This window comes from Malus domestica, chromosome 03 (genome assembly GCF_042453785.1).
Source record: "Malus domestica chromosome 03, GDT2T_hap1".
Lineage (NCBI taxonomy): Eukaryota > Viridiplantae > Streptophyta > Magnoliopsida > Rosales > Rosaceae > Malus > Malus domestica.
In genome coordinates this window covers 5131273-5143720 of record NC_091663.1, presented here as the reverse complement: position 1 = coordinate 5143720, position 12448 = coordinate 5131273, and the positions used below count along the sequence as shown (strand labels likewise).

The window sequence follows — 12448 nt, the reverse complement described above, 5'->3', positions numbered from 1 at the left end:
AACGTGATGTTCCACGGGACGAATTTTGGGTGAATTTTCGTTCCACCTCACCCTCCTGGAACACAAAATTATAATCTCTCCGTCTCCTTCTTCTTCCTCCTTGTTTCCATCCGAGGGCATCTTTGCTTCCTCTCTGTTCCATCCCATCTTGTCCCGTCCCGTCTCATCCCATCTTATCTCGTCCCGTCCTGTCCCGTCTGCATATCAAACGATACCTCAGATACAAGGCTAATTAGGTTATAACTTGAAAATGGGGAAAATTGAAGATCTAGTTAAACTTTATAATGGGCTAGCAATAATGTGGTTTAAATTCGTTTTTAGCGAGAATTCAACTTTAGACCTCTCACTTACAAGTGAAGAGGAATATCATTATACTGTAGTTTTAAGTGGCAACAAAATAAAAATATTTAGCAATGCCTCTTAAGTTAGGCCTTGTTCCACTCTTCTTTATAAATTTTCAATTTGATTTTGAGCCCGATAACCTTTCAATTTATGTAATTGTCCCATCAACCATTAGTTTTGTCCCAAGAGGATCCTTGCCAGATCTTATTTGTGAGGATCTTGGAGATCCTCCAATTATATCTGCTCATCGTATATCGTGCGGTTAGAAATCATTGTAAATTTTTTTTATTTAAAATTGAATATAAACAGTACCTGACAAAAATTGACTGCACGATGTACGATGAACGGATGTGATTGGAGATTCCCCCTGACAAAGAAGATCCGGCAAGGATCTCTCTCAATTTTGTCAATTGCTTCATCAAATTGCGGATTATTTTTTTCATCCCATTCAATACAAATAGAAGCCTCTAATTTGAAATTTTCATCCATTATATGTACAAGTTATTAATTCTAAATTTTCTCACAACCCAATTATCGAAATTTCAACAAATTTTTCTTGCGAATGTAGCATTTTGTTGACGTATATGTCACTAAAAAAAAGTTTCTCACGTGCACTAAAGTTCTCCTTAAATGAAAGAAAATATATAGGTTCGTATTCTATACGGTCTGTCATGTGTTCAATTTTTGGCATTGGTGAATCAACAAAGGTGGCCAGGAGGCTGAAATGTCTCTGTGAATCTTCTCAGACCCTAAATGGTGAACTGCCGTATCGAAATCACCAGCTAATTCCATTAAAAAAAAAACGAAAAGAAAAAAGGAATATCCGAATTCCCAGTAATATTCAAAGTTTGATCACTTGAGTTCAGCAATCAAAGTTGAGTCATAGGATTGTGGTGTGGGTCCTTTGATGGGCCAACTGTACATTCTTTTGAAATGATTGTTCCACCACTGTCCGCGAGCTGCTATCTCAATTTGGGCCAATTTCCTACTTGTCCTGACCGGGTGGCCCATCGGTGACAAAGATGCTTTTTTTTCTATGACATTTCCACCAGCAATAATAATAATAACAATTTGACAAGAAAGAAACAATAATAAAAATAAAAAACTCACCGAAATGTGTCCAAAATTTCCTTTTTTTGTCTTACATATTAAATTAATAGTAGTGATTTTAATTTATTCAATTCAAAGATAAAAATATAGTAATTAGAATAAATTTGACACGCTTTATTTATAATCATAAACCACTATTAAGAAGCGTATCTTGGGTGAGGCTACCCTATCCGACAATTCTCTAAAAAACGCAAAAGGAAGCCATACAGTTGGGCCGCACTCGATCCCACCTTCTATGAGTTGTCGGATAGAGCAGCCTCACCTAAGACTTTTTATTGTGTTGGACTCATTAGTGGCTGATGGTTTCGAATAAGCTAAACAAAATGATAAGAACCCAAGTTAGTTGTTTGGGTAGGGAGCCCATGCCTACTTAAGAAGACACAAAAATCCATGTCTACACATTGAACAAAGTGGACACCAATCAAAGTGCGTTGGTGACAAACACTTCTAAAATCCATGAACTTCAAGCCCAAGTCCAAATTTTAACAAAAAGCCCATACTAAGCCCACTTAATGTCCAGGAAAGCTAAACAGAGTCGCACGAGTGCAAGTGTAAAGTGGTACTCTCCTTCTGCAATCTGCATACCAACTTTTTAGTTGGAGAGGTCCCTGTCTTCAAGTGCATTTTCTTTGCTTACTCAACCCTCCAAGACATCACACACTCACCTCTCTCTCTCTCTCTCTCTCTATCTCTCTCTCTCTCTCAACCATTCCACCTTCTCCATTTTTTCCATAATTTTATGATCCTCTCAGACAAATAGAATGAAAAAAAGATCAAGAGTTGGTGTGGGGAATGATGGGTTAAATAGGAAGATAGATTGGGAGCTGAGGCCTGGTGGAATGCTTGTTCAAAAGAGAGACACTGGGGATGCCAATTCTGGGATTATGATCAAGATCAAGGTTTCTCATGGTTCTTATTACCATGATCTCATTGTCCATGCTCAATCCACTTTTGGTAAATCTTCTCATTAATCTGATTTAATTTACTTTCTGGGTTCTTCTTGTTTTCCTCATAATTTTTCTGATGAGAATTTTGGGTAGCATTGCCAATTTACAATTTGGGTTCTTCATTATATATTTTTTGGAAAAATTGGTGATTGCCAATGCCATCCAAGAAAATTTTGTTTATTTTATTATTAAAATCTGTAAAAATTTTTTTTTTTTAAAATTTAAAATGGACAATGCAAGGGTGAATTTAGAGTTGATAAATGATTTAGGTAATAATTTGTGAAATTGTATTTGTTTTAATGCTTCAATATATGCAGTGGATTCTTAAAGTTTGATTCTTGGGTTTTGTTTGTCTTGATTCACTTTTGCTTCTTTCTTCAGTAACATATATTCTGACAAAAATTTCTTACTGTTCAAGAGTAGTCTTTTTGCTTCATCCTTTTGGTGTGTTGGACTTGGCATTTGGAATTTATGTGGAGGGATAGAATGTGAATCTTTTTGTTCATCATTCTACATTCTGTAACTGTTTTGGAACTTATTCGTAATCGCGGTTAAATGCAAGGTGATCTGAAAAGAGTTCTTGCCCATGACACTGGCTTGGAGCCAAAGGAGCAAAGATTGTTGTTCAGAGGGAAAGAGAAGGAAGATAATGAATGTCTGCACATTGCTGGCGTGAAAGATATGTCGAAGATTGTATTACTAGAGGACCCAGCTAGCAAAGAGAAGAAGCTTGAGGAGATGAAGAAAAATCAAGGCATATTGAAAGCCTACGAGCAGGTTGCCAAAGTTAGAGCACAGGTTGACAAGCTCTCTCAAAAGGTTTGTGTATATTCTGTTTGATTAAGTCCTTTTTCGTGCAGCGTTCTATAAGCTAATTGCGCTGTTAATCATTTGTTAGGTTGTTGATTTGGAGACAACTCTGCTAAGTGGCACCACCGTTTCAGATAAGGAGATTGTGGCCTTAACGGAGTTACTCATGGTGGAGTTATTTAAATTGGATTCGATTGTAGCCGATGGAGAAGCAAAAGTGCAGAGGCGGGTCGAGGTTGGTGATGCTTCTTTTCGAAACTTTATAACTAGTGTCATGGTTCATAAGGTTTTCCATGCTTATAGGGAACCTAAGCCACATTATCCTGATCAATAGCGTTGCTACTTGAGTCATTACTTACGACAAATGATGCTTGTCACTGAGAGTGCGCGAGTCGAAGACATTTCTTGGATCCTAAATGTGGGGTTCAGATTTTTCCATTTGAACAAAAAGATGGGTTGGGGATTCTTTTGCTCTTGGAAGGACCGCCAACGAATTTCACGTGTGCATATTTTGGATTGTGTCATAGCAAGGAATCCTAGGACCCCAACATAGAGAAATTTCAATTCATAGCTGTGCAACATCTTCTGTTCCAAATGATGCTTTTTACATCACTTTCGTTAAACAGTTGCTCGCCCATATGTTCCATAGAAGTGCCTGCATGAATATTTTGTGTCAATGGAGAGTGACAATAGTTATGTTCTTGCATACAGGTTCGTCGTGTGCAGAGCTTTGTTGACACACTCGACAATCTGAAGGCGAGAAACCCTAATCCATTCAGCAAGAAGAGTATCAACGCGGTCTCGGTCACTACAAAATGGGAGAGGTTTGAGTTGGGGGTTGGAAGCCTGCATGCCCCAACCCCATTGCCATCTTCTACCAAAATAACTCAGGATTGGGAACTGTTTGACTAAGCATATTATGTTCATCATATTATACCGGTTTTGTATAAATTTGGAAGGACTTATATATACCAATACATATATGTATATTGTCATAGAACCCGAACCCATTTGGTACAATTTTGTACACTGCATTTTGATTGGTGAAATGTTGTCTTTGGTAACAACTGAGGGAAGGGTTCCTCGGACAATTTATACATCTGTAAATATGGTTTTCCAAATGTATTGCTTGGTTCTGATGCCTCTCTCTACTCTATGTATCATGTCATACTTGAATACAAAAATTTACATAGAAGATTAAAAAAGTGAACACTTTAAATAGAAACTTTACTGGATAAATTGATAGGTCAAGTGTTCCCGATCACTCCACCAAGAAAAACCGGTGGTTTTTGGGTCACGACAGGCTGAACCTAAAGTACCCAAGATAGACGCAATGGACACATACACCTGCGGTATTGGATGCTCATACTCCAAACCTTGGTTGTTGCTTTCCCAAGTGTAGTTGTATAAAGGTTTGTGCAGTTAAAAGAGCATGAGTTTCAACCATTTGACTAAAATCAATGATTGTGAGTTTGGTTAGGTTAATTAACAATTCTATCAATGATTGAGATTGGATCATATTGAATTGAAAGGTAATAGAATTTATTGAATTGTAGCCATGTGGACCCCAGACAGAAATGGGGATGGGATCCCATAATTGTAATGTTATAGGAGAATGAAATCTATCATTTCTCTCTATAAACAATTGTGTAGGGCAAAGCCAACAACTCCGTTGTAGTCTAGTTGGTCAGGATATTCGGCTCTCACCCAAAAGACCCGGGTTCAAGTCCCGGCAACGGAATTCTTTTGTTTCTTATTACACTGATCTATACTAATCTATTTTAAAATCTTAATTTTTTTTTCTTTTCAAACAAACGATATTACATACAATAAAGGTTTGTTTGGATGCACTTTTAAAATGTCTAAAAGTGTTTTTAGAGAAAATATTTTTGGGTTCACTTTAAGTGTTTTTTGCAAGAAGCACCAGTTATGTGCTTCTTTCAGAAAGCACTTTAAGTGCGTTTCTAAGATTTACTTGCATTTTTACTAAGAATTTATTCCAACAACATTTTCATCAAAAGTGTTCTCAAGTATTTTAAAATCACATCCAAAAGTGTTCTCAGTTATTTTAAAATCACATTCGCATACACTGATCTATACTAATCTATTTTAAAATCTTAATTTTTTTTTCTTTTCAAACAAACGATATTACATACAATAAAGGTTTGTTTGGATGCACTTTTAAAATGTCTAAAAGTGTTTTTAGAGAAAATATTTTTGGGTTCACTTTAAGTGTTTTTTGCAAGAAGCACCAGTTATGTGCTTCTTTCAGAAAGCACTTTAAGTGCGTTTCTAAGATTTACTTGCATTTTTACTAAGAATTTATTCCAACAACATTTTCATCAAAAGTGTTCTCAAGTATTTTAAAATCACATCCAAAAGTGTTCTCAGTTATTTTAAAATCACATTCGGACTGTACTACCCAACTTGATGTAAACCATATGATTCTTACTTTAAGGGGACGTTTGTTTACCCTCACTAGCTATCACTAGACTAGACTGGACTAACTATTAGTCCAATCCGGTGTTTGTTATCACGCAGGACTAGTCTTAATGAGACTAGCTCGGACTCGCATACACTAAAGGCTTCACTAAGAGGTCTTAGTGAGACCCCCCAACAACAACGGGATTGCTAGTCTCGTCTCCCTCTTCTGCAAGCAGCATCGCGCGAACCCGCATGAGCAGCATTAACCCTCCCTTCTTCGCTGACCAAACCAGAAAAGGTTGTCGCCAATATCCATCGTCCTATAAACCTAGCGCCATTTTGGCTTCTGTGTCGGTGATATGGGGTTTTTTTGCCATCTGGGTCGACCCGAACAACGGAAAAAACGAGTCTCATGGTGACCCAGATTCTTCCGCCGACAGCAAGATTGAAAACTTTAGCATGGGTGCAGTGACTGAGGGATTTTTCTTGACCAACTTTGATTTTCCCAGAAAATACAGAGAGGGGATGAGAGAGAGAGAGAGAGAGAGAGAGAGAGAGAGAGAGAGTTTTCTTGTCTAGTAGCAAGTATGGTGTGCGAATGTTGGAAGGATGGAAGCAAAGTAGAGGCCAAGAATGGCGGCAACCCACTAATCTATATATCTTAAATCCCCTGCACTACACACTAACTATAAACCACATAGATAGTAATAAGAGGGGAGAGAGAGAGAGAGAGAGAAAAGGGAGGAGAGGGAGACATTGGTACATAAAAAATAGGTGGGTCAAAAATGGGGAGAAAAGGGAAACAGGAGGGAGAGGCGGAGGGACAAAAATGGGGAAAAAGGAAAGTGGGGATGGAGAGGTGTCGTAAAAAAATGAAGGTTCTAGAAAAAGAAAAATAAAAATTAATATATAATAAAAATTTAATTAATATATATTAAATTAATATAAAATAATATAATATTGCAGTCCTACTTCTTAGTCCAACACTGCACCAAACACCTCACTAAATCAGTCCAGCTTAGTCTATTCTAAGCTAATCCAGCTTAGTCCCTGAAGCTTATCCAGTCCGAGATAGTCCGGTGCAACAAACGCATCCTAATTTTAAAAACGGTCCGAGCTAAACTAAGTTTGTGTAAAAATGAGGCAAAAACTGAGTTTATATTTCTCATGTACCAGTAATCCGGCTGGACCGTTTAAGGGTAAGTACTAAGCAACTTTATCATATATGTCCTAAATCTTTCATAGTTTGCTGGCCTAAATCATTTTTTTGAGTAATCACTATCTAAGTTGTTCACAAATTTTCATTTATGCTGTCAAAATACCTTAAAAATAATATCTTATTCATTCTAATCTAATTACTTGTATGAAATGATGCCTAAGCGAAGAAGCATAGACTTAGTAAGCCAAATCTTATACCAAAAGGGCCAAAAGAAAAAAATATATGGGGAGACTTGGAGAGGTATAGTGGGAAACTATAACTTGCGTTGCGGGTAAACCATTGAAATCCGATCAAAACAACGAGAAATTTTTCAGTGTGATAGGAATACAGGGTGGTACATTATATGTCACTATGTAGCCAGCCAAACCTAGAAAACTCCTCACCTCTGTAACATTCTTCGGTTGCTCCCATGTAGTTATTGCTTACACCTTATGAGGATCCACACTAATTCCCTCAGCAGATACTACATGTCCGAGAAAGCTGATCTGGTTTAGCCAGAATTGACACTTGCTGAACTTAGCATACAGCTGCTGACTTCTTAGCCTTTCTAACACCAACCTTAAATGTTTCTTGTGTTTGTCAAAACTCTTAGAATAGATCATAATATCATCGATGAACACAATCACAAACCGATCTAGATACGATCTAAAGACTTTGTTCACCAAATCCATGAACGCTGCAAGTGCATTCGTCAATCCAAAAGGCATGACACGGAATTCAAAGTGTCCATACCTAGTGCGAAAGGCAGTCTTCAGTACATCTTCCTCTCGAATTAGCATGCATTTTTTGGTGTTCTAGGAGCTTAGAATAACATAAATGTCTTTGCCCAATCTCCAGTGTTCGACGAATTGCTGCAAGGAAAAGCATCCAAAGTCACATATTCAGTCAATGGCCATACGTAAACAACTGTACTACCTTGCAGACGACATTTACCTAAGGTGGACAATGTTTGTCAAAAGAGTCCCACATCCACAAAGTAAAAAAGAAAAACACTTTGCAAAATGTCAAGAGGGGTGTAGGAAGGATATGGAACGTTGTTTTGGTATCCTGCAAGCTCGTTGGGCGATTATCAAGTCAACTGCTAGAATGTTTGATGTCGAGGCACTTCGATCCATCATGATGACGTGTATCATTCTCCATAACATGATTGTGGAAGATGAGTATGATTATGATGCCGTCGACGAATACGAGCCGGACACAATGAATAACTCAATAACACGTATCTATTGTGCTCATGACGGCACCGAAGATCCCGTGTAACACGAGTCATTGGAACATGATGGACGTTACAATCAATTGATCGCCGAGCGGTACACTTCATTGCAAGAGCCATATTGGCATTGTTCCTGTCAAAGTGACTTGATTGAGCACTAATGGGATTGCAACAAGGTCAAGATAATTAAAAGGATCTTGTGGTGGAACAATAAAGTTCTTAGTTTATTTAGTGTGTTTTTTTAAGTTTATTTGATGAGTTTATGTAATTTTATTTAGTGTGTTTTTTAAGCTTATTTGATGAGTTTATGTAATTTTATTATAATAATGACATATGGCGTGACGAAATTGGTTAAAAATCATATCTTAAATTAAAACAATTTTTTTATTTATTATTTTATAAAAAATTTAATAATATTTTAAATGGGTTAGGTACTAGCGCATTTTGTAGGGGTGGATATGCATTTTGCCTATTACTGTTTATTGGGGTTTATCACTATTAACTGAGTGGATTAAATGGGCTGGACGCTGTCACATTTTTTTAGAGGTGAAGTTGCTCTCAAGCAAGTAACCTTCCAGCAACACAGCAGCATTCAAGGTGATGGGCGACATTTTTCACTCATTGTGTCCCTATGCAGTATGTATATATGAGTACATACATATTCGATAAATTCTTATACTTTAGGAACTCATTTTTCGATTCATTAGAGATTCCTTTGATCCCTATATTTATTTTATATCTATTTATTGTGGTGAGTGATCTTATTTACAGACTTCACTAAAGATGCTCTACTACATATTATAATCTCAACAATACACAAAGAAGATTAAACCGAACACTTTTTGGTCTTGATTGATCTTTAAAGAATATTGTCATGCGTTTTCCCTGTTTTTTTTTCTTTTTTCTTTTTTTGCAACCTTTTACCATAGGGATAAAAAACAATCAATGCATATGTATCCTTTTGTGGATTCGATTCTCACCGGCTTTTGATTTTCCTAACAACTAATTGTCCAACCAATAACGATATAGCTCTATATATATATCTGTAAAATACCCATAAGAGTAGACTGAGAGCTTCAAAATCGTAGAATTTTCAAAGGTGTCAAAATCGTGGAATTTTCAAATTTGATCAATATACGTTGGACTAAAACATGACAAGTGACTAGCATATTTCCAAAAACTAATTCAGTATTATAAAGTTCTTAAAGAATTTTTATTTTCATATCTAACATAAGAGTGATGTTATTTAGACATAGAAAATTAACATATTTGTTCTTATACTTCTAATATACAGGTGAATATCACATATATTAATAGGACTCATCTACATTAAAAATATATCATCAAGTATGTCAGATTTTTTTGTTAAATAATGTTACTAAAAACGAGATTCAAAATTAACTTTAGAAGGTTCAAAACTTTCCACTCAAGCTCCCGTCCATTGGCATGGGAATGTAAATTGCAAGCACACAAAGTTGAGAAATTATTTGGTGTGTCTGGAATAAGAGATAGTATATCACGTGTGATTATATACGTGTCCCTCAACTTGTATAATGATGTGTGATCTTGGTTTATGATTACATGTCATATGGCACTCTCGATGACCATATGTATCACACTAGTAACCTTAAACATCTTCCTTGGGAACAACGACTCCAAATTTGTATTGGCGCAACGCAAGGGTTACACTACCTTCACAGTGGTGCCAAGGGCTCCATTATTCACCGTGATGTTAAGAGCTTAAACATTTTATTGGATGAGAAAATGGTGGCCAAGGTTTCGGATTTCGAGTTGTCAAAAATGGGTACAACCAACACGTCCAAAATGCACATTAGCACGGTGATGAAAGGTAGTTTCGAGTATCTACACCCAGAATACTTCCGACGTCAACAGCTGACTGAGAAGTGTGATATTTGGAGTGGTTTTGTGGGAGGTATTGTGTGCGAGGCCAGCTCTGCTGCAGACGGTTGAGACTAGGCAAATCAGCCTCGCTGAGTGGGCCAAGAGTTATCATGGAGACATGACACTTGACCAAATCTTTGACCCAAATGTGAAGGGCAAGATTGAAGTCAAGTGCTTGAACAAGTTCGTTGAGATTGCTATAAGTTGCTTACATGATAAAGGAATCGAACGACTGTCGATGAATGATGTTGTGAGGGAGCTTGAGTTTGCACTGCAGCTTCATCATAAAAGCATTGGAAGTAAGGGTGACAATGAGGTTGCCTTTATCAACGACAACGGTGACAAACCAGTAGTACCGAGCAAAGTTGTGCTACGAATGAATCCAAACAATATATATCTGTGACAATCTTCTCTGAGATCAACCAAACAAATGGAAGATGATGAGCAACATTTTACAAAACGCGAGCAATATTCTGAAAATGGTAGGATTTATGTATATGTGTATATTGTTGGAAAATATTGGTATATATGATACTTTGTAGCTTTATAGAATAATAAGTCAATCACAATTTAGTCTTATGTGATTTAGCCGTCATTCTTTATTTTCGGTTAATAAACTTATATTCATTTGATATTTGTTTGTTCATCTGTCACGTACTTTGATTTTATGTGAGAATTTGATTAAGTGTAAATATTTTTGTGAACATTTCAGCAAAAAAAAAAAAAATTCAAATTTGGATACCAATTTTTTTCACAAATGTAACTAAAATGACTATATACTATTGAAGGCCGTCAAATTTTGATACCAATTTTTTTCTTCACAAGAAATATATTAAAAGATCATCACCATCTTCCTTGAATTTGTTGAAAAGGATAAAAAAATATAAGGCTGTGATATCCATACACCATATTTTACTTTTTACACATCTTTTTAATTTGTGACCGTTGGATTGGATGGATTAAAGAAGATCAATGGACAGAAATTATCAAAGAATGTGTGAAAAGTAAAATAGGATATGTAAATAGCATATCCCAAAATATATAATTAAAGACCAGCATCATTATCATATTCATAGAATCTTTTGAAAGAAAATAAAAAACAAAAAATCTACCATCATCCTAGTCTAGAATCCGTTAAAAGTAAAATATAAATAATAAAATACCATCACCCCATCTTCCTAGAATCCGCGGAGAAAAGAAAAAAAAAATGTCATTTTGTTGGGATTGTGTGGCCAGTCCAGCAGTAGTCGTGTCAGGCAAGTAGCCTTCCAGCAGCATTCAAGGTGATGAGCCATATTTTCCACCCATTGTTGTCCGATAAGTCTTTATTTATACATGGGTACATATATTCTGGATCCGATAAGTCTCTATTTTTTAGAGATTTACTTTTCAATCTATTAGATATTCGTTTTGTCCTTGTATCGCTTTGTACCTATTTATTATAGTGGTTGTCCTTATTTAAAGTTTTTACTGGAGATGATCTAATACGTATCATAATCTCAACAATACACGAAGAAGATTAAACCGAACACTTTTTGTTCTTGTTGGATCTTTGAAGAATGTTGTCATGCGTTTTTTTTTTTTTTTTTTTTTGTGCAACCAAAAGAATTGCTAATTAATTGTGGGAATTTAATTATTTTGCAGTTGTCATTTTACCAAAATGATGAAAAACAATCATACATGTGTATTTTTTTGTGGATCGATTCTCATCAGCTTTCGTTTTCCCTTACAACTAATTGTCAAACCCAATAACGATATAACTCTACTAATATTATATATATCTGTAAAATACCCATAAGGGTAGACTGAGAGCTTTAAAATCTTAGAATTTTCAAAGGTGTCAAAATCGTGGAATTTTCAAATTTAATCAATATACGTTTGACTAAAACATGAAAAGTGACTAACATATTTCCAAAAACTAATTCAGTATTATAAAGTTCTTAAAGAATTTTTATTTTCATATCTAACATAAAAGCGATGTTATTTAGACATAAAAAATTAACATATTTGCTCTTATACTTCTAATATATAGGTGAATACCACATATATTAGTAGGACTCATCTACATTAAAAATATATCATCAAGTGCTTCAGATTTTTGCGTTAAATAATCTTATTAAAAACGAGATTCAGAATTAACTTAAGAAGGTTCAAAACTTTCCACTCTGGCTCTCGTCCATTGGCATGGGAATGTAAATTGCAAGCACACAAAGTTGAGAAATTATTCAATATGCCCGAAATACGAGATAGTATACCACGTGTGATTTTATACGTGTTCTTTCACTTGTATAATGACATGTGATATACTACCCGGTATTCCGAGAACATTGAAAATTTTCTTCAACAAAGTTAAGATAACCAATCGCCCAATATATAAGCAAACAGTCCTAGATGCAGGTCAAGGCTACAAGATATTTTTCAGTGTGACTGGTACATGGTACATGGGATGATACACCACTTGTCACTATGCAAATGGTAGGA

The 12448-nt window shown here is 35.8% G+C and overlaps 1 protein-coding gene, 1 non-coding gene and 1 pseudogene across 2 annotated transcripts; all 3 read left to right on the top strand.

Annotated features, from left to right (window-relative positions):
* Positions 1-2003: 2003 nt before the first annotated feature.
* Positions 2004-4352, top strand: LOC103407652 (BAG family molecular chaperone regulator 4-like). The gene is made up of 4 exons (XM_029099625.2): positions 2004-2406; positions 2962-3218; positions 3298-3444; positions 3921-4352. The coding sequence occupies exons 1-4, from the start codon at positions 2214-2216 to the stop codon at positions 4119-4121; spliced, it is 798 nt and encodes a 265-aa protein (XP_028955458.2). The 5' UTR covers positions 2004-2213; the 3' UTR covers positions 4122-4352.
* A 525-nt stretch (positions 4353-4877) lies between these two features.
* Positions 4878-4950, top strand: TRNAE-CUC (transfer RNA glutamic acid (anticodon CUC)). Its single transcript has one exon. It is a non-coding gene; the product is annotated as a tRNA-Glu (tRNA).
* A 4681-nt stretch (positions 4951-9631) lies between these two features.
* LOC139194613 (receptor-like protein kinase FERONIA) lies at positions 9632-10370 on the top strand (annotated as a pseudogene).
* The last annotated feature ends 2078 nt before the right edge of the window (positions 10371-12448 follow it).